Source organism: Panthera leo, chromosome C1 (genome assembly GCF_018350215.1).
Source record: "Panthera leo isolate Ple1 chromosome C1, P.leo_Ple1_pat1.1, whole genome shotgun sequence".
NCBI lineage: Eukaryota > Metazoa > Chordata > Mammalia > Carnivora > Felidae > Panthera > Panthera leo.
The window spans coordinates 157,226,700-157,249,159 of record NC_056686.1 but is presented as its reverse complement, the minus strand read 5'-3'; the positions used below and the strand labels follow the sequence as shown (position 1 = coordinate 157,249,159).

Here is a 22,460-nt window from a genome sequence, read left to right as displayed (position 1 = left end):
CACTGGTTAGAGTATACTATTAACTCATGTTAATTCTAAGCACAAAGAGCACTTGATGACATTGATAATGTCAGAAACTGCTGGCTTTCCCTCTTTACTCCTTTCCTCATGTTGGGAGTAGAAGATATGTCATGATAATATGTATTAGAGTCTTTGGAGATTTAGGTGTTAAACATTCAGTTGCACGTTCTGAAAAATATATTTTTCAGTAGAAAGTGGGTTATCACATTTGCTATAAATTCCAATCTGCTTTAGAAGCTGAAGGTAGGCACTGTCTCTTTAAATTTGAAGAAACAATTTCTTTAATAAATAGTTATTATCTTGGAAAAGATAACATTTACTGATCCAAACCTCAACCGTATGTATTTTGTTCTGAATTTGAAAGGTACCCTCTTTTTCCTTCTTGGTTTTGCACTTACCAGCATGCTCTTTCATTTTCCTGCAGGAAACCTTTATTTCACCAATGCTTTCGTGTCTGAAACACTGATAGAAGTTCTGCGGATCAACACCACCTACCGCCGTATTCTCCTTAAAGCCACAGTGGATAGACCCAGAGATATTGTTGTAGACCCCAAGAACAGATATCTCTTCTGGGCTGACTATGGGCAAAGCCCAAAGATTGAACGTTCTTTTCTTGATTGCACTAATCGAACTGTGCTTGTATCAGAAGGCATTGTCACACCACGGGGGTTGGCAGTAGACCATAGCAATCGCTATGTTTATTGGGTTGATGATTCTTTAGATATAATTGCAAGGATTGGTATTGAGGCAGGGGTGTCTGAAGTGATTCGTTATGGCAGTCGTTATCCAACTCCTTATGCCATCACTGTTTTTGGAAATTCTATCATATGGGTAGACAGAAATTTAAAAAAAATCTTCCAAGCTAGCAAGGAACCAAACAGCAATGAATCACCAACAGTGATAAGGGACAATATCAATTGGCTAAGAGATGTAACCATTTTTGACCAGAGTGTTCAGCCCCGGTCACCAGCTGAGGTCAACCACAACCCTTGCTTGGAAAATAATGGTGGATGCACCCATTTCTGCTTTGCTCTCCCTGGATTGGACACCCCTAAATGTGGCTGTGCATTTGGAACCCTAGAAGGTGATGGCAAGAGCTGTGCCATTCCAACAGAAAATTTCCTCATCTTTGCCTTGGAAAATACCTTGAGAAGCTTACACTTGGACCCTGAGGATCATAGCCCACCTTTCCAACCAATAAGTGTGGAAAGAGTTGCTGTAGACCTGGCCTATGATGACATAAGTAACAGAATCTACTTCACACAATCTTTAGGATCTGGAAACGGTCAGATTTCGTATGTCAATCTAAATTCAGGGACCAGGTCTTCTACTGCCATTATTTCAGGTAAGAGCACTTCAGGAGCAGCTTATATTGGAAATTGACACAGTGTAATCAACACATGTGGATGATCTAGAGGTTCTAAAATGCTTTTTGAGATTCTAATACCTTTGTGTGTGTTTATTGGTATATGTCCAGGTAGAGGGAATCCTGATGGCATTGCCTTTGACTGGATCAATAGAAGAATATATTACAGTGACTACACCAATGAGACAATTAACTCAATGGCCGAGGATGGGTCTAAGCGCACTGTGATAGCCCACGTTTCAAAGCCAAGAGCAATTGTTTTAGATCCTTGTCGAGGGTATGCTATGGTCTCGTTTATCATATTTCTGTATGTTTATTTCTGGAGGGAGTGGGGCCTGAAATTATATTATGTTCCTAGACAGCCAACATTTTATTGGCTTGAAACTCTATAGCTGTATATTCAAGTGTGAAAAAGCATGAATGATTTTGACTAGGAAGTAACTCCTGTTGATGCTGGAAAGGCTGGCCGCTCATCAGGAATCAATGTTCTGACTCAGTAAATCCCTTTTAGGCAAGTTGTGTGGGTGAGAATGGAGTGGGTTTCATTTGCCATATTAATGTCAAATTTGCAGGTAAAGAAGACCGCCATTCTTTTAACCTTTTTAATTATTGTGAGCTTCCTTGTGGTGAATTAATTATGACTCCTTTTGGATGACTAGGTACATGTACTGGACTGACTGGGGTACCAATGCCAAAATTGAGAGAGCCACACTGGGAGGAAATTTCCGGGTACCTATTGTGAACAGCAGCCTGGTCTGGCCCAATGGGCTCACTCTGGACTACGAGAATGACCTTCTCTACTGGGCAGATGCCAGTCTGTATGTGTCTTTCATTATTCTTGTGCGTGTTGATAAGACTTCTTGTTTCTACTTCTAAAGGAGGGATTTGCATAATATGATGAAAATATAATATGCCAAATAGACATGGCCAAAATGTAGAGTCACAGTTTTATGAACTATGTCTCAGCTTGATGAATGTACCTGTGAAAATTGGTCTATCATGAGATTGAATAATTATGAACTAGAAAGCATCTAAAGACACATTACAAGATGAGTTAATTTCAATTATAATTACAAATATAATCACTCAATTTATAATCTCCAGGCCCCATGTAACTATTATAAAATATGAATGACTTTTAAATGCACGTTGATATTAAGTTTCCTCTAGGCTTTAGTCTTCCATATCTTGTTAAAAACATTTTCCTTTAGTCTTTGACTATTGGTCATCTTCTCAGATAGGTTTTTCTCAGCCAATTTTGCAATTTTTTCTTATAAACCTTGGTCAATTCTAATTTTATATGTAACTTATTTAAGTAGCCCTGAAATTACATTCCAGTCATCTTAATGGTACAGCTGAAAAAAATGAGATGATTTCATTTATTATTGCTGGTGTTTCCGTGTCAGAAATCTTAACTTATTTTGCTTATTTTCTTAAGATTTTGGTCTTGTGACACTAGCACCTAACAATCTCATCTTTTCTTTATCTTCTCATTTGAAGCAAGCAGTGATGTTTAAGTGTCTAAGTTTGGATCATTTTAGGTAAATACCTCAAAGGACTAGGTACATGTCAAATTGAAACCTGTCATTAAGGGAGTAGGAACGAATAAGTAATTCACATTTCATTGAGTGACTAATATGTCTAAACATATGTACTAAATATATACTAAACATTGAATTCCGTGCTTTGCATGTATTATTTCATAATATTCTCCTGTTCCTAATTTCAGCCTGGTTCCCTGTGTAGGCTTACTTATAGGCTATATTAATGTTTGGAGATCAGGCCCTTGTTTCATAAGCAAACCAAGACCTTCCATCATTGGATGAAACTTTTTTTCCTGCCTTATACTACCCTTGAAAAGAAAGTTGGGGGCTTGTGTAAAGGAATGGTTGGAATGGTTAGCATTGGGTTGCCATTTGAGGAACTTCTTATTTCTGGATTGCAACATGTTTCTTGCTTTATTTTAGGCAGAAGATTGAGCGCAGTACTCTGACGGGCACACAGCGTGAGGTCATTGTCAACAGAGCCTTTCATCCTTTTAGCTTGACTCTCTATGGCCAGTACATTTATTGGACTGACTGGAACACAAAAAAAATTTACCGAGCTAACAAATATGATGGGTCAGGTCAGATGGCAATGACCATGAGTTTTCCCTTCCGGCCTAATGGTATTCGCGTTATTGTGAAGAACCAACAGCAGTGTAGCAATCCTTGCAGTGAGTTTAATGGAGGCTGCAGCCATATTTGTGCACCAGGTAAGGCATTGCCCATGAAGATCGAATCATGTAGTGTAATAGTGCTGATGACTGGTAGGGAAGGCTGAGTGATACTCAACTCTAAGAGGTGAAAATCAAAATTCTCCTTAATTTCAGGGTAATTCATAAAATAGATTTAGGGGTTTGTATGTTTAGAGGAAGACTTTGATAGGTTCTATTTGATATGGAGCCCTCTTAAAAAAGGCAATTTTAACTCAAGGTTGATGGAAGTAGAAACATGGAGTCTTTGGCCGCCAAACTTCATGAATTAAATAGAAATTCCATGAATGAGGGGCGCCTGTCTTACTTCGGCTCAGGTCATGATCTCACTGTTTGTGAGTTCCAAGCCTACATAGGGCTCTGTGCTTACAGTGCAGAGTCTGCTTGGGTTCCTCTCTCTATTTCCCTTCCCCACTTGTGCTCTCTCTCTCTCTCTCTCTCTCTCTCTCAAAATGAATAAACTTAACAAACTTTTATAAAAAAAATAAATTATATTACTGAGCTTACCTCCCTTATGAAAGGATTTACTTCTTCCACGTAGGAGGTACTATTATAGTTTGATATTTTATAGTGTATTATGTGTTTCATAGTGTGTTTTATAGATAGCAACAGGTTCATAGAAAGATGCATCTTTTGGTACTATTGCTGTATAGATTTTGCTGAGAAGGGAGAATGATTTCTATTGTGTCAGTGCAGGCAAGAGCTAACTGTTTAAAGATTAAGGTGAATTAGCTGTATTTATTAGAATTGGTGGTTGTTCTTCATGGAAAAAGGACTCAGAATATAGTTGAGAGTTGATGGGAAGAGTTTCTATGGCTTGTCTTGTAGCACATTTAATATAGAAATATTGCCACTGCTATTCTGGAGGGGAAAATAAGCAAATCCTTTGCTTATTCGGAAACTTTTTTTCAGGTCCAAATGGTGCCGAGTGCCAGTGTCCTCATGAGGGCCGCTGGTATCTGGCCAACAACAAAAAGTACTGCATTGTGGACAATGGGACACGATGTGATAGCTCCAAGTTCACCTGCCTCAATGGGCACTGCATCTCAGAGCAATGGAAGTGTGACAACGATAATGACTGTGGTGATGGCAGTGATGAGCTGGAAATCGTCTGTGGTGAGTTGGACTCTCAGAGCTTTCGTTAGGAAGCAAACTTGTCTTTATGCCGTGTTTTTGGTGCAGAATCCTTCTGTGTGTGCGTAGGTTTCAATTTTGTGCCAGTGTGTCCTGTTAGAACTGAAAACTGAGAATGCAGACTATTACATCACATAGAAGCTGGTATATCCGCCAGGGAGTAATGTATGATGTTTCAGTAGGAAGCACTTCCTCCGTGGTTGAGAGCAAAGGTGCTGGAATAAAATCCTAGCTCTGCCATTTACAGTCTGTGAAGCCATGGAGAAGTTACCCAGCCCTTCTGAGCTTCACACACCTCCTCTGGAAACTGGAGGATTTTTGTGAGGAGAGAGACAGTATATAAAAAACACAGCATGGGGTTTGGTACATGTGAAGCATGACTTAGCATGGAACTAAGAACTCTACTAGGTGATTGTTATCATTTTATTAATTTTCATAGCAGAAGGATCATTAATGATTTATTGAAATCATTCAGTATTCAGCTTCCATGTAATGGGGTGAGTAAAACACTGGAAGTTAGCTACCTTTTCCCAATAGACTGTAGGGGCTGAGAGTTTTATTTTCCCTAAAGAGATTGTATTTGCATGCTTTTCTGTGATTGAGGTAAAATTTTAAATTGAGATGACAGAGAATAACGTTTGCTTAAGATAACTAATTTACTTTAAAAACATACACAATATGTTTTGATTAATCTAAAGTTTACCTCATTTTGCACACAGTCCATTTTGCAGCCTATTTTGCTTTAGAAGGTAAACTCAAAGTACCCATTTTATTTGAGTGTATTTTTCTAGAAATTAGGATTCCTAATTTCTAAACAATATATTGTTTTTTTTAAACATTTATTTATTTTTGAGACAGAGAGAGACAGAGCATGAATGGGGGAGGGTCAGAGAGAGAGGGAGACACAGAATCTGAGGCAGGCTCCAGGCTCTGAGCTGTCAGCATAGAGCCCAATGCGGGGCTTGAACTCACGGACCATGAGATCATGACCTGAGCCAAAGTCGGACGCTTAACTGACTGAGCCACCCAGGCACCCCTCTAATTTGTTGAATGCTTTAATCAAGAAGTCTTGTCAATGTCTTTTCTTCCTTTTAGCGTTTCACACCTGCCCTCCGACAGCCTTCACCTGCGACAATGGGCGATGTGTCCAATATCATTACCGCTGTGATCACTACAATGACTGCGGTGACAACAGTGACGAGGCAGGGTGCCTGTTCAGGGACTGTAATGCCACTTCGGAGTTTACTTGCAATAATAGAAGGTGTATTCCTCTTCAGTTTGTCTGCAATGGCATAAACAACTGCCATGATAATGACACATCAGATGAGAAAAATTGCGGTAAGTTCACCAAGTACTTACCGTGGGAGCTCTGCTAAGTTGGTTCCTCTGTTATTTTAACATGGCCCATTCAGTCCATAACCTATCTCAGACCTGGAATTAGCCACTTATCCCAAGAGACCTCATTCCTTTTTGTAGATTTAGAAATTACCACAGTGTTGAGTTGCCCTTCCCTATTTGGCTTTCATTGCTTCCTGGGCTTTTCAGTGTACTAGAGCTAGGAAATATAATTTTTAAGGGAGAAATTATATTTTAATTTAAGATTACATTTTTAAACTTATATTTTATAAATCCTATCTCTTTTGTGCTTAAAATTGGTTTCTGATTACATTAACATAGTTACTTTATTGCTTTATTCTACAATAATTTCAAAATGCCTATAATAATTTCAAAATAACCACACACATAATACTACTACCAGTAAATCTAATCATAATCTAAGATTTTAGATCCCTCTTGTTCTTAGATTATGTCCTGTTAGGGATATGTATCCCAAATACTGGTTTTTAAAGTCCTTTGAATTTTTTTTCTCTGAATTGTTATGCTATTAACTTGATGCAGTGTTTGCTTATGTTACTGTTTCCAAATTTTAGGAATTGCTTTCCTTCTTCTGTTTTTATTTCTTAGTTTTTATTTATACAAACTAATGTACATGGTTCATGGTGAAAATTGTATCATGAGGTACATTCACAGTAGTCTTTCCTCCTTGTCCTCTCCACCCCACTCACTCTAAAGTATTCTCAATTTAACATTATTTTATTAATAATAATAATAATATTATTATTATTATTTGACACTGGCTGAAAGAGAACTTTCTATTACTTTTATAATGCAGAAATAACAGCATCCACTTAGGCCAGTTTTATAGCCAGTTCCTTCCCCTTTGCCTTTTCCAGCTTGAGCCATCGACTTTGGTCCCAGGATGTTGCTTTCCCAGTGATGGTGGATCTCATTACATCTGTCATTATAATTGGTCCTGATGTCTTCCACCAGCTTAGCCAGAGGTCCTTTGTCTTCTGAGTTAACCTGTGTGACGTTGACAGTGGTGCAGGTTGTTGTGTGGACCAGACATCCCAGCCTGGCCTTCCCCATGATAATGCAGTAGGGAACCCATCTTATGACACAGGGTAGGCAGGAAGACAACCAATTCAATGGCATCCACATCATGTGTAATCCCTACTGGCTGAGCCTTCTTATTATCCACCAAGGTGGTGACAGTATTAACCCCAGCTCCAAGGACAGGCAGCCTCTTAGTGGGCACATCCCCTTTGTTGGCAGCTTTCTTCTCAGCCCGGTCCAATAATCTCTGCTTCTTCTCTTGCTTTGTCTCTGGTCTGTATTTGTGGACCAGCTTAAGCAGTTGAGTAGCTGTCCAAAGCCTAGGTAAACTGGTTAATCATGGGAGGCACTTTTTGATGTTTATAGAGAATAGCCCTTTGCTGCTGCAGCCGGATATAGCTAGGCCATTTGGCAAATTGACTGAGGTGCCTTTTGGTCTGGATGTCCTGTCCGATGCCAAAATTCTTGGGACTTTTCTGAAACGAGGGATTAACCACCTTCTTGGCCTTCTTCACAACAGCAGGGGCTGGGCCACCTTCTTCCCCTTAGCCATCTTTCCTTTCAGCATCTTGGATGCCTCGAGGAGGGACTGATTATTGTTTTTTATTATAAGCATCTCTCTTATTACACACACACACACACACACACACACACACACACACTCTCACACACATATTGTTTTTCTTACACATATTGTTTTTCCTGCTGTTTTGAATCTTGCTTTCTTACTGTTAACAAATATGCTGGAGATCATACCATCATTACTTGTCAATATATAGAGCTCTTCTTCATTCCTTTTTACAGCTACATATTACCTCATTGTGTGGATATGCCACAGTTTATTTAACCAAGAGTTGAGACTCTTGTTGATGAGTTAATTAAATAATTAAAATTAAATAATTGAATAATTAAAATAGATGGTTTACTACAAAGTAAGCGTGCTCCCTTCTCCCCTGCCCTTACCAGCTAGAGATACCTCTTTTTACTCTAGAATCTATGGTGAAACAACTGTCATGGTTATTGCCTCCGTGATAGCTTTAAAAATGCTCCCCTTTCGGTCTTCCCAGCTATTTTGAGTCCAAGAGCTCTATTTTTGTGGACATTGTTAATGCTATATATATATGTGGTAGATACGTTCCAATATTTACCTGGCTGTCTTTTCTAAGCTGAACGTGCCTGCCTGCCTGGATATGTAAAATGTCAGACTACGAATATTTGCATTCCTCATTTTTACTTGTGTGACGAAGACAATGACTGTGGAGACATGAGTGATGAAAGCCCTGTTTTCTGTGGTAAGATAAACTTGTTTCTCTTTCTGTGGTTCCCGTGACGCGTGTCTTCCGCTAATACATAGATATATGGTCTGGGTGTTTGCGCTTTTTGTCACTGGAAATTGACCTCAATGGTAGATGCAGTGGGCAGTTCTTTTAGGATGTGATGAGAGGGGCAGTCCCACTCTCTGTTTTCTGGCTGGATGCCCTACTCCACATATTTCTTCCAGAGAACTGCTCTGACACCTGACCTTTTACAGTTGCAGAGCCATTTCTCCCAGAGACGAGGGCCTTTTGTCTTCAGGAACCCCAGGCAGAATTTGTATGTCAAGTCCTTATATTTACTCCTAATATGATTATAATCACCATTAGTAAATGAAATACCTTTTCTGTCTTTTTAATGTGCTTGAGTTTCAGAAATCTTTATTCCATATTTAGCAATTTGGTTCAAATATTTTTCCTGGGTTTGTAGACTGATTTAAAAGGCCTTTCTTAAGCTTGATAACTATTACTATAAATAGATGCATAATTTAAGAATTTAATAATTCTCGCCAGGCCAGGGTACAGTCTGAAAGCAAGTGTCAGTTGTAGTATAATAGCAGCAGGAGGAAGCAGAATTCAGGATTTAGCCATCAGACAGGGACACATAGATTGGAGACAGGGCTGACCTTTGAGGGACCTCTGCTTCCTCATCAATTTTACCCCTGGAAAATCATCAGATATTATGGATCAAAGCAAGGGAGCCTCGTAGACCAGAAGATTTCTAAGACTTGATTCTAGTTCGTACCCACATAACAATTTAGAAAATACATCTGAACTAGAGTTACCTATGTTTACACAAGACAAGAATCAATATTCAAACATAGGCAGAGTCATTTACTCAAAGGTCCCATATAACAAGGATGAATAAGAACACAGATGTACTAACTTTTTAGAACCATGGTCTCAACACAGCCAAAGGATGTGTGTGTAGTGAGCTCAGATATGGTCTTATGTTGTTTTTGCTTTTAGTATTATTTCAGTAGAATTTATTTCATTTTAGGTTACAGCAGAAAACATAGAACTAAGTCTTCTTATACATTATTTGTGGTTTCGTGTGTCAAACAGATATTTTAACAAATAAAATTTACTTTTGGGTTTCTAGAATCTAGAAAGAAAAATTCTGGAAAACTGAAGCACTATTGCCTGTCTTCTCTTTCTCACCTACATCTCCCTTCCTGTGGAAAGTTTATAAAAAACCCTTTTCCCAGGCCTCAGTCTTCCCTCCCTGGCACCTGTTACTTAGTTCAGAGATATAGGCAGATGGTTAAGAATGATGGGAACAAGCTTGTGTTTTACTCCTGGGTTTTACCTTCTTTTCATCCTCCAGCTACTCACACATGCAACAATGAGGAGTTTAAATGCACGTCTGGACGTTGTATCCCCAGACACTGGTACTGTGACGAGGAAGCAGATTGTCCTGATGGCTCTGATGAACCTGACACTTGTGGTAAGAGAGTAATAAGCAAGCATGACAAGCATTATGATGCAGCTAGAGAACCTCTTCCAGCTACTTCCACACACAGAGTAGGCTCATGGCTGCCTAATGTTTGCACTCTGCTCTTACTCTCAGTTAAGATGATGAAACCACTCAGCAGACATTCATTAAAAACCCATTTGTGTAGGGTACTGTGTGGGGAGCTGATCAGGGTGTGGAGGTTGCTGCCTAATAATCATGAAATGAGATTATGTTGGTGATACCCTAATACTGTGCCTGGCTTTTAAACTCCATTAATTTTAATTGACTGTGAATTGGAATTTCTGAATTTGTTTGAGTTCTGGCCCATAAGGCTGTGGGAGGATCCAAGAGTGATTGGAATTATCATATATATGGGGAAGGGGCATATTATGGGCACATGTCCTCCTCCAGTTTATGTGCTGACTTATGAAAGGTAAGGTCCCAGGGTCATCTGAGTTTCCCAAGAAGTTTCAGAGACCCTCTGGTTGTATTCCTGGAGACAGTTGTGCCTATTTATTTGGGGGGTGCTATTAACCTTAAAAGTTCTAATCTATATCCGTGCACATTTTTTTAATATAACTGTCATTGCTTTTTTATCTGTCAATAAATCAGTCTACAAACTATGACCATGGCTGGCTGCCTGTCTTTATAATGTTTTATTAGAATGCAGCCACGTCTATGGCTGCTTTTGTGCTACAATGGCAGTGTCAAGTGAGTGTGACAGAGAACATATGTCCTGTAAGCCTAAAATATATGCTATCTGGTTAAGAGAGACCTATGCTATCTGGTTGCACAGTCTTCACATTCCTTTTTAATGGCAGTATGATATTCCATTGAGTGGTTATATTATCTTTGAGTTAACTGCCTCTATTTTAAGCACTTCGATTGCTTTATCTTTTCCCTTACTATAAATACAGCTGCAGTAAAATCATTATATATAAAGCTTTTTATTTGGGGGGTATTTTCTTAGTACCATTTTCATAATTTTACAGCTGAATCCAGACTGTTTTCTATTCCTGTTTTCTCTCAGGTTCAAATACTGTGGCTAATAGTTGGAGAGTGGTATTTGACGCTCTTTGCCAAGTTCTTTTTTCCCAACATTGAAAGTTTTGTAGAAAGCAAAGGGCATGTAGAGTTGTGAGGATCTATAAAGGAAATAAATAACTGTTAGGTGAGTAGAATAGTGTTAGAGATTGGTTTAGATATATGACTGATTGGTTCAAATATATGAAGAGTAAGTATAGTTTCCAGACTTCTCCATGGGAACCAAAGTCAATAACTGCAGTTGGTACCAGCTGCCTGTCACAATGAAATAAAGATAAACTCAGAATCTATATAGGAATACATTCTCACAATATGAAGGAGTTTTACTTTATTTTCATTTTTTAAAAGTTTATCTATTTTGAGACAGAATGGGGGGGGGGGGTGAACACTTGGGGGAGGGGCAGAGAGAGAGGAGAGAGAAAAAGAATCCCAAGCAGACTCCATGCTGCCAGTGAGGAGCCTGACGTGGGGCTCGAACCCAAAAACCGTCTGATCATGACCTGAGGCAAAATCAAGAGTCAGTTGCTTAACTAACTGAGCCACCCAGGCACCCCGGGAGTATTATTTTAAAGAAATAGTAAGATGTACACAAAAAAGCGAAATTTTCATTTTCTTAGACTTCTCTAATCTCACTCCCCAGAGATAATCACTGCTAAGGGTGAGTGTGAATTCTCCTTACCTTTTTCTGTATATCCTAATATATAGTTTCAAAAACACACACGAATGGAGACCTCACTATGCATATTTGTCTGCAGCGTTGCCCATTTCAGCTTAACAACATCTTGTCAGCACTTTAGCAAACACAAAGCTACTTATTCCTTTGCCCTGCCATCTCAAGGATGGACGGCCCGTGTGTTGTTTCCTTTTCTTAACTGATGGATGTTGAGGATATTTCCATTTTTTCACTATGAAAAATAATACTGGAATGAACATCCTTTTAGAAACCTCTTGGTGCATATGTGGGAAGATTCTTAAAGGCTGGATTTCTAGAAGTATGTTTTGTGTGTGTGTGTGTGTGTGTGTGTGTGTGTGTGTCCGTGTGCCAAAGGGACCGTGTCTCTTTGTAGGCTGTAGTCATGTGTACTCCTTCCTTAGCAGCTTATGAAAGGTCCTGTTATCCTTACTCTTATCATTGGGCTGCCTTTTTCATAGTTAAAATTTAATGTACTTTGCTCTAGGTTAATTTTGAGAGGTCCCTGGGTGTATGGACCTGTGACAAATAGTTGATAGGGACATGTGGGGTTATGATGGAAGAATTTGAATCAGTGATGGCTAATTTAAAGCATAAGGGTGTCTTATCAGTTTAATTCAACAAATATTTCTTGAGCACTTAGGTTCTAAGCACTTCCAGACTATGTCAGTAAAGACTTCGAAGATCCCTGTCCACATGGGGCTTATATTCTAGTGAGGGGGGACAGGCAACAAAACAAGTAAGTGAATTGTATAGCATGTTGAAAGGTGATAAGTGCTATGGAGAAAAGCAAAAATGAGAGGAGGAATACGGGGATCAGGCATGCTGGGAGATGGTTTGTGCCAAACAAAATGTTTTTGAATGAAAAGTAGATTTAAGAATGAAATGAATGAAATAGTTATTTATACCCTCTTGGGAAAAGACTGTTATTCCTCTATCATGCCTGAAAGGGAATATCGAGTCTCATCCTGGTAACAAAAGATAATGAGAGCTTTGCACTGTCAGTCAAGTACTTCAATCTCAGAACACTGGTCATTGGTACAACACTCGTTGGAAGACCCAGCATAGCTGTACACAGCTGGGTAGTGCTCTGTTTCAGGTTTTTAGACAGTCTGTGGGATAGCAGGCTTCTGTTAAGATTTTTGGACTACAGACCACTTTTCCCCTGAGAGTGTTTTATATCTTTTCTCAGAGTACCATGAAGCAACATGTTTAAGTAATGAGTTCAAGTGTGACAGTGGGAGGTGCATACGAAGAGAATGGATCTGTGACGGTGATAATGACTGTGGGGACATGAGTGACGAGGATGAAAGGCACCACTGCGGTAAGTGAAACCATTCATTCCTCTGCAGAGTCACATTCCATGGAAGGTTGGGAGATTAGTTTTTGTGTCTTTGGAGAGTATGATTGTCAGCAGATTCCTCTTTGGTTGTGTACTAGTAAAATGTTACCATTTTTTTCCACTCTGAAATTGTTTGATAGCATCCACTTCAATGCTTTAATCTGATAAAAATTATTTTAATATTTTTTTCTTTCTCTTGCATTTAGCTAACAGAAATAATGTCCTACATTTCTGAAGCAGATAAAGAGAACTCAATCTTTTTTTTTAAATTTTTTAAAATTTAATTATTTTTATTTTTTAAGTTACATCCAAGTAAGTTAGCATATAGTGCAATAATTATTTCAGGAGTAGATTCCAGTGATTCATCCCCTACATATAACATCCAGTGCTCATCCCAACAAGGGTTTTCCTTAATGCCCCTTGCCCATTTAGCCCATCCCCCCACCCACAACCCCTCCAGCAGCCCTCAGTTTGTTTTCTACATTTAAGAGTCTCTTATAGGGGCGCCTGGGTGGCTCAGTCGGTTAAGCGTCCGACTTTGGCTCAGGTCATGATCTCGCAGTCTGTGAGTTCAAGCCCTGCATCAGGCTCTGGGCTGACAGCTCAGAGCCTGGAGCCTGTTTCGGATTCTGTGTCTCCCTCTCTCTCTGACCCTCCCCTGCTCATGCTCTGTCTCTTTCTGTCTCAAAAATAAATAAATGTTAAAAAAAAAATTAAAAAAAAAAAAAGAGTCTCTTATATTTTGTCCCCCTCCCTGCTTTTATATTATTTTTGCTCCCCTTCCCTTATGTCCATCTGTTTTGTATCTTAAATTCCACATATGAGTGAAGTCATAGAATATTTGTCTCTCTCTGACTGAAATTTTGCTTAGCATAATGCCCTCTGGTTCCATCCACGTGGTTGCCAATGGCAGGATTTCATAAGAGAACTCCATTACCAACAGAGCATGGAACTCTTAGCTAAGATGTCTTAGAAGAGCATCTTTCCATGGTAAAATGATAAAAACAATGGTTTGCTGATGTTTGCATTTCATCGTAACCCCTTATGTCATTGACTTTGGTGGTTGTCTATAGCTCCACATGTACTCAGTCCATTAAAATGGGGAGTTGGCAGCTGCACAAACAGACTGTGGCATGTACTTTTCTCCCAGCTCCACTCAGCAAGACACCCCCTCCTTTTGTCTCCCATTCATCCACAATGAAATTGGATAAAATACCAGTTCTTTTATCCTGCAGGCATTAATGATTAGCATCTCATCTTTTTCCTAACAGTTGTCATGGTTGCTGAAAACTCTTGTTGACATATTTCTCTCCTATATACCCTAATTCTACTTAGGTGGTAGCTGTAATGTAGTTGAAAAAGCCCTAAATTTGGAGGAAAAAAAAAAAAGACCTAGGTTTGAAGCCCTAGGTCTTTAGAAAGGTCTGTGACTTGGACTCATCTGGTTAACCACTTTGAACTTTATTTTTTATCTGAAGAATTGGCATAAAAATACCTATCCTGCATTGTGTTTTTTTTAAAGTATTTATTTTGAGAGACAGAGTGTGGGGGAGGGGCAGAGAGAGGGAGATAGGGAGAGAGCAAATACCAAGCAGGTTCCGCACTGTCAGTGCTGAGCCCGAAGCGGGGCTCGATCTCATGAACTATGAATTCAAGAGTTCGATGCTCAACTGAATCACCGAGGCGCCCCTCACGTTGTGTTTTTGTAATTACAGTTTGTTAACCAAAAATTGTTATCAAGTATAGGGCATTTTTGGTGTAAAGATAACAAAATGGGAGTAGTTTTCTGAAGCTCCAAGAGAAATACATGATTTTAGATCAATTATATGGAAAACTAAGCAAGGTATTTATTTCCTACTTCTGAAAAAAAAAAAATCCAAGGTCCAGAGCAATTAAAATGGAATTTAGAAGGTATTTTTTATTATAATCTTTTATTATGATAGTGATTTGTCTATTTGTCAATGTGTTTTTACCCTCATTTGCTTTCATCCCTCAGGCTATTAAATAACATAAAGCAAGAGAAATAATGGCTCAGAATGAATTCAACTGCTAGAATGAGTTGTCATGTGGTTTCTGATTCTTGTGTGCTTTGGTTTCAGACAGTCACAGCTGCTCAAGTTCTGAGTTTCTCTGTGCAAATAATGTGCCTCCATCCAGGAAGTGCATTCCCCAGTCCTGGGTCTGTGATGGTGATGCGGATTGTACTGATGGCTCTGATGAGCATCAAAATTGCACAAGGAGATCTTGCTCTGGAAATGATTTCACCTGTAGTAATGGACGGTGTGTCCCACACTCATACAGGTGAATTGGGGATTAACAAATTTCTCAGTAACCTCAAATGTCCAAAGGGGCAGGGGTAGCTTATCCATTAGGCATAGTGACCACAATGCCTAGGGTCCATAGAAATTTTAGTGGCTTATAAAAATTTTTGGATTTCTTTCAAAATCAAAGGAAAAAAATGAGAGTTTAGATCAAATAAAGTATTTTAACATATAATATTAATATATTTGCCTTTGTGCCAATGTGATCATTAAGTACAATTTTTAATATTTTCATGGAGAAAGGGGCCCATGATGGTAAAAGGGTTTATGGCTCATGAAAGTTACAATGTGGACCTTGCATAGAGGGCCAGGGAGATTAATGAAGTGGGCTTGATATAAGAAAATTCTTTCCAGGAGTAGGTGACACTCTTGGTTTTCCACTTGGAATAGAGGAATGGGTACAAGAAATTCCTCATTTTCTTTCTCTGCTATAAGAAAAATAACAAAAGAAACATGATCATAAATGGAGCTTGGCACTTACAGCCAATGAAACAGCGGGGAGAGGAAGGTGAGGTAAACTGAGAACACACCTTCTAGCTAAGAGATACAAACGCTGTTCAACATTGTGTGGGAGTGCTGATCTGTTTTTAGAGAAATTGGAAATATGGATTTTCATATGGAATAGTCTGATTTTAAGTGCTGGAAACAAAATTTAAAATCCGAAGAGCACTACAGGTCAAATAGATTCAGTGCCCAGCCTGCCAGCATCGGAAACCTCTCCTGTAATATTCTGTTGCTTGATTTCTTGTCACTTTCTCCAAATGGGCCATTCCAAAGGTTTATACTTTTTTGGTGCCCCGCCTTCTCACTATCCCCACATGGCCAATTTTTGGATATACAGGGAAGTAGAGCAGAAAAATGATGTGTAGATTTCAATCCTGATGGACTAGGGGAATAGTAAGAACATTAACAAAAGGAGGGGGTTCAGGAGGGAGTTGGCTCTATGTAGACAGCAAGTCTGATGTCGTGGGACTTCCTGAGGTGAAAATGTGTATCAGGCATTTGGACACATAGAACTGGAGCTAAGAAAAGATGTTGCACGTGCCAAGGTCTGTTAAAAGACATACATGCATACGGATAGCAACAGGAACTGTCAGCTTACAGTTTGCTAAGGAAGGAGATGGAAAAGATACACAATGCTGGTGCAAGATTAGAGCAGCCGAGCTTCTGGAACCATGTGCTTTGGGGCAAGCAGGCCCTCAACAGTACCCGGAAGTACTTCTGGAATCCAGTGTGGTATGGAACTGTGTGTTCATGATGGTAGTCCTGAGGAAGCCAGAGAAGGTCAAGTTGCGTTCTGTGAATGCTGCAAAAGGAGCAGGGACTTGGCAGGATGACGAAAAAATGGTAGTGACGAAGCCCAAGTAGACACAGCTGAGAGCTGGTCGTATTGATACCCTGAAGACATTCAGGAGACAGAGCTGTCTCTTTTAGTAGTGAGATTGCGTTTCAGTATGCTTTGTCTATATTTAATGGATATGGATGTGTTCTGTAGATTTTAAATTTTTGTAAATGAAAGTGAATAATATATTTTCTCCTTATTTGCTCAAGAGTTCTTTTATGCTCTTCTGCTATTTGTTCTTCTGAATTCAGTAAATATTTAGTATCATCAGTCTGAGATATATTCTGGAAACCTAGCCTTAGGAGCTACAGAAGAGAATTGTATCAGATCTTAATTTTTTATGTCAGATTCTAGATTTCTCTACTTCCTTTCTGAACTTTCTGAGTTCTGTCTCATTACATTACTACTGTGATCTTTCAGCTGACTTCCCCTGTCCTACCAAACTTTTATTGATTGCATCTTTTCCTTTCTTTGTTCCTTACTTCCTCCCATTCTTCCTCCCTCTCTCTCCCACTCTCCCTCCCAAGTGGTTGTTTTTTGTTTTTGTTTTTGTTTTTGCCTCAGCTTTCTGAATTGCTTAGCCAAGAGCTATGGCAGAGCAACAACAACAAACAGCGACAAATACTTCTTATCTGGACACATGAACGATAGAGTCTAACATAACCTTGGGTTCTCTTCTTTTTGCTAGTAGTGGCTACTAAGAGCCCTCTTAATGTGCATCCTTTTGCTTGCTTGGCAGAGTGTGTGTTCCCCCATTTTGTATGGTGATATAGGAGATCAGTTTTCCTATTGATTTTTTTTTTTTCTTGGCTCATTATGATGTTGCTGAAGAACCTGGATGAGGCTGAGTTGTGAGCAGCTTTCTGGAATATTGATGTGCTGTGATGTCCAAAAACCTGGTGATTTGCTTTACTAAGTTCAGAGTTGGATCTAAACTAGAGGATAGACAGCATCGGTGTTTCAGATCATTTGGAAATGAGTTAAATAGGTCCCAGGACACCAAATGGGGTTAAACCAGCTTCCTCTGATCACAGCTTTTTTTTTTTTTACCGTTACATGCACTCATTTTGTTATGAATCACTTTGCCAGTGCCCTAGGTTTGTGGGTGACATTGCTGATTAGCGACCTGACCATAGATCAGTTGTAAAATTGACCACATTCAGCTTTGGTACCTTAACATCTTTTAATACTGTGCCTCTAGCTCCTATGCCCTCCATGGTAACTCCTTTTATGAACTATCAAACATTAGCTTTACCAATCCTTGTTCAAGAGATTCCTTTATACTTATGAATTCCTTTATTATGAATTTCATGATTCCTTTATACTTATGTTTTGTTACTGTCAACGAGACCCTCATCAGTAACCATCACTTTCATGGGATTTTGAAGTAATATAGAGAGGAGAGACCAGTCTCTCCTCTGAGGAGAGACCCACAGAATTTCAGGGAACTATGTTGTCCTCGTGATGCCTGGGAATGCTAGGTCCACGGACAATAATAGGAAATGCCTTGTTCCTTTGCCCTCAGCCCATACTTAACTTTTAGTTTTTCTTCCTTCCCGTCACCATGACCACTCACATCTCATGACAGGTGGCAGGGTATCATAAATAAAGATGGAAGAACAGGACAATGAAAACATTCCTGCAACTGGAAGATATGTTAGGGGACACATAATAATCTCATCATTTATAATATATTTTCACTTGGGTATGGCCACTTCTATCACATGGCTATGCAGGATATTTCCCGTGCCCATAAGTTGTCATCATTATCTGATGAATAGATATTATGAACACCAAATCTATAAAAGTTGTGTTTAATTAGTCAACTGCTTAAAAATGAATATGATTATTTTTAATATCTCTAGATCCACATGTCTAATGGTAGCAACCAGCACCTGGGGAAATCATATGGAATGCTAAATATTAGATTCTTCTTGAGCTGGAGATTGGTGGGGTTCCCTCTCTGGGGGAGAGGGAACTAAGGACATGGGTGGTCTTGTTATTGAAATGGTTCACCTGATGTTCAGGTAGAAGAAGAAAGCAAAGTCCCAAGTAGGTGATAGTTGAGACTTGTCAACCTTTCCAAGTGTGGTACTGGGTCTCATTACACAGGTGTGACCGGCGCAATGACTGTGGTGACTACAGTGACGAGAGGGACTGCTTGTACCCCACCTGCAGTGAGAGCGAGTTTACCTGTCAGAACGGGCTGTGCATTTATAAGCAGGAAGTCTGTGATGGGGAAAATGACTGTAGAGATGGATCTGATGAGGAGGAGCACTTGTGCCACACTCCAGAGACTACGTGCCCCCCTCATCAGTTCAAGTGTAACAACGGGAACTGCATCGATATGGTAAAAGTCTGCAACCACCTAGATGACTGCTCAGACAACAGTGATGAGAAAGGATGTGGTGAGTATAGCAGAAGCTTTGGGAAAAGGAAAACAGGGAGACTGAATGTGGATTCTCAACCCTTTATGACTCACAGGGACTTCCCAGTCTGTCCTCTAAATAGTATATCACTAGGAAATTACTATCGCTTGTCTATCAGAACTCAAGGATTTCTTGGTATATAAGGTCAGTACACAAACATTGTTCAGCTAATTCATCAGTTGGGCAGTTATTACAGAGAATGGAAGATGAACAAATTCATACCATTGGTAGTTAAACAGCATTGTTAAACAGGGCAAACAGTGTTGATTCTCTTTGAACCCTTGAAATGACTTGTTGCCTGAGCTGTCCCTCTGCTAGGATTCCTTTGCCTATTCATTTTCATCCTCAGGTGACCGAAGGGGAGAGTTTTAAACCCCCTCTCACTCTAACCTCCCCAGGTAAACCAGTTGAGCATTTATAAAACATAGAATTAATGGGAACATGTTATCTTCCCTGCGTAGTTTCTGGGTGAGCTTGGCTATGTGTCACAGGACCAGCTACAAGTACACTTAGGAGGCTGCTGGCTGGCTCATCCTATCTTATGAGAACCAAATGTCTACATCTCTTCCCAGCACCCTGTTCAGTGATGTCGCCCTGGTAACCTGGAATTGGTCATGTGAGAGAGTCATACCATGGAAATGGGAGATGCTACAAATCACAGCATTCCTCTACCTACCCGCCCCCCCTCCCCGAGATGCTGTTTTACCAGCATAACACCTGCCAGGCTCTTTCCTTTTGCTCTTCTTTCTCCTCTCTCCCGCCGTTTTACTTTTTAAATTATTAGTTACAAGGAGAGTAGCAGGTATAGGATTAGAAGTCAAACTTAATCTTACTAGTTATATTAGTTGTTCAAACCACCAGTGAAGCATTAAGTAGGGGAGGAAGTTGAAAAATGGTGACTTTTGAATAATCTATGGCCTTTAGAAAGCCCTTATTGTCTGTCTTCCTTTAGCATGTTTCATTAAGAATTGGGCCGTCGAGTGGGAAGCTTGACCCATTATGGTGGGTCCTTGGTGGACATTTTAGCTTCTCTAATACCTGTCTTTTACTTACAGGTATTAACGAATGCAATGACCCTTTACTAAGTGGCTGTGACCAAAACTGCACAGACACCCTCACCAGTTTCTATTGTTCTTGCCGTCCTGGTTACAAGCTTATGTTTGACAATCGGAGTTGTGATGATATTGATGAATGCAAGGAGACGCCCTTTGTCTGTAGCCAGAAGTGTGAGAATGTAATGGGTTCTTACATCTGTAAGTGTGCCCCAGGCTACCTCCGAGAACCAGATGGAAAAAGCTGTCGGCAGAACAGTAACATCGAGCCCTATCTCATTTTTAGCAACCGTTACTATTTGAGAAATCTAACTCTAGATGGCCATTTTTACTCCCTCATTTTGCAAGGACTGGGCAATGCTGTGGCATTGGATTTTGACCGAGTAGAAAAGAGACTGTATTGGATTGATGCAGAGAATAAAGTCATTGAGAGAATGTTTCTGAATAAGACAAACAGGGAGATAGTCATAAACCACAAACTACCAGCTGCAGAAAGTCTGGCCGTAGACTGGGTTACCAGGTAAGAAAACATGGAGGAGCTTTTTAAAAGTTAAAAGGGCTCTTAAGAAATATTATAGGCAATGTTTTCAGCTTTGTAAAAATATTTGTTTGTCTATTTATTTGAGACAGAAAAACAGAGTGAACAGGGGAGGGGCAGAGGGAGAGAGGGAGACAGATTCCCAAGCAGCTCCAAGCCCTATGTGGGGCTTGAACTCAGGAGTCGTGAGATCATAACTTGAGCTGAAACCAAGAGTCGGACGCTTAACTGAATAAGGCACCCAGGTGCCCCTGTTTTTATCTTAGTAGAGAATTGAATCCAAGCTTGTGGACACCTCATTCATCAGGATTTACCCAACTGAATTAACTGGCAATTCTTGTAGATTTATGCATACTCATTTCCTCATTCTCGTCCTTAAAAGGATGCTGCCATGCTAATAGTTAAATAGTCTGAACATCCAGGTTGGTTGGAACAGGGGTCCCCTCTTGCAAGGAGACACTCATTCTCCTTCCAGTTGGAACTGACCATCAGATCTTAAATGACCCTCAAATTCTAGGGGGCATTGAATCCTTTGCTTTAAGACTCTGGTGAAAGTCGTGAACCTCTTGCTGGATAAAAGCACTTAGAACATTTACACTTGCACAACTTTGCATTGGTTTTGGAAGGTTCATAGATCCCTCAAAGCCTCACCTACGCTGATGGTAGATTAAGGACCACAGATTAAGAATAGAAAATAAATGGATTTTACTGAATAGCAATATATTTAGAACTGAAATATCCTTGAGGTAGAGGTTTTTAAAAGATTCTAATAAGTGTCTGAAGGTTCTTAAGTTTGATTAAGTAAGATTGCCCAGAATAAGCAACTCATTTTGTCAGCCTAGTCTGACAGGGCCAGGGAGGGGTAAGGTTTCTCTGTATCTTAAGGTTGTCATAATTCAGAGTTCCTTCGCGCGGTCTCAATAATTCACTTAGACAAATCTGCTTCCTCGGCTCTCTCATATGACACTAATTGCTTTCCCTTCTGTGACCCTGCTCCTCTAAGCCTTTACATTGCCTGAGAAGGATGCCCTATGCTGCATTAAGAAAGCAAAGCCAAAATCCTTATTCGAGGTGTGGCCCCAGAATTCCCTATGTGACAATCTCTTTAAGGTGGGAATTGTAGTTCACAATCTTGAATCTTCTGTTGCCTCATTGCAGGAAGGTTAGTTTCCTGTCTCCCCTTGCCCCTGTTTTCTTGGGGGAAAGTGCCTTCTAGCAGCGGTCTTTGTGATTCCACCATAGTACGGATAGGAAACTTGGTAGCTAAACTGTTTAACAAGCAAAATAGCTTTATCAGTAACTCCTGGCCTTTCATTTCAGAAAACTCTACTGGGTGGATGCCTACCTGAATTGCCTCTCTGTCTCTGACCTTGATGGTCGATACCGCCGCAAGTTGGCCGAGCACTGTGTGGATGTCAACAATACCTTCTGCTTTGAAAATCCCAGAGGAATTGCCCTCCACCCTCAATATGGGTATTGTCTCCCTGTCATCTTGGGCTCTTCTCTCATGCCCTTATTCTGCCTCTGTAACCAAAAAGGCTGTTCACATACTTATCTCAAGGCCAATATCTTGCTGGGATTTGTCTTCTGCTTTTCTTAACTGGTAAATGGTTTAGTTATAATGGGTAGAAGCATGGCATACTCAAATGATATTCATCAATTGTTCTGTTTGCTATGACATACCATTTCACTTTTCAAGTCACCTGTTTTGGCTGCATGCAGAGAAAATTGAGGTTAAAAAAAAAAAAAACCAAAACACC

At 39.8% G+C, this 22,460-nt stretch overlaps 1 protein-coding gene across 1 annotated transcript in view; it reads left to right on the top strand.

Moving 5' to 3' along the window:
• Positions 1 to 22,460, top strand: part of LRP2 (LDL receptor related protein 2) — a 196,937-nt gene that overhangs the window by 130,554 nt on the left and 43,923 nt on the right. The window contains exons 39-51 of the mRNA XM_042949038.1: positions 446 to 1,366; positions 1,499 to 1,664; positions 2,047 to 2,205; positions 3,355 to 3,641; positions 4,554 to 4,757; positions 5,871 to 6,113; positions 8,339 to 8,464; positions 9,813 to 9,932; positions 12,869 to 13,000; positions 15,118 to 15,319; positions 18,794 to 19,089; positions 20,166 to 20,682; positions 22,021 to 22,173. Of these exons, the coding sequence (XP_042804972.1) occupies positions 446 to 1,366; positions 1,499 to 1,664; positions 2,047 to 2,205; positions 3,355 to 3,641; positions 4,554 to 4,757; positions 5,871 to 6,113; positions 8,339 to 8,464; positions 9,813 to 9,932; positions 12,869 to 13,000; positions 15,118 to 15,319; positions 18,794 to 19,089; positions 20,166 to 20,682; positions 22,021 to 22,173 (3,526 nt within the window). The remainder of the gene's footprint in view (positions 1 to 445; positions 1,367 to 1,498; positions 1,665 to 2,046; positions 2,206 to 3,354; positions 3,642 to 4,553; positions 4,758 to 5,870; positions 6,114 to 8,338; positions 8,465 to 9,812; positions 9,933 to 12,868; positions 13,001 to 15,117; positions 15,320 to 18,793; positions 19,090 to 20,165; positions 20,683 to 22,020; positions 22,174 to 22,460) is intronic.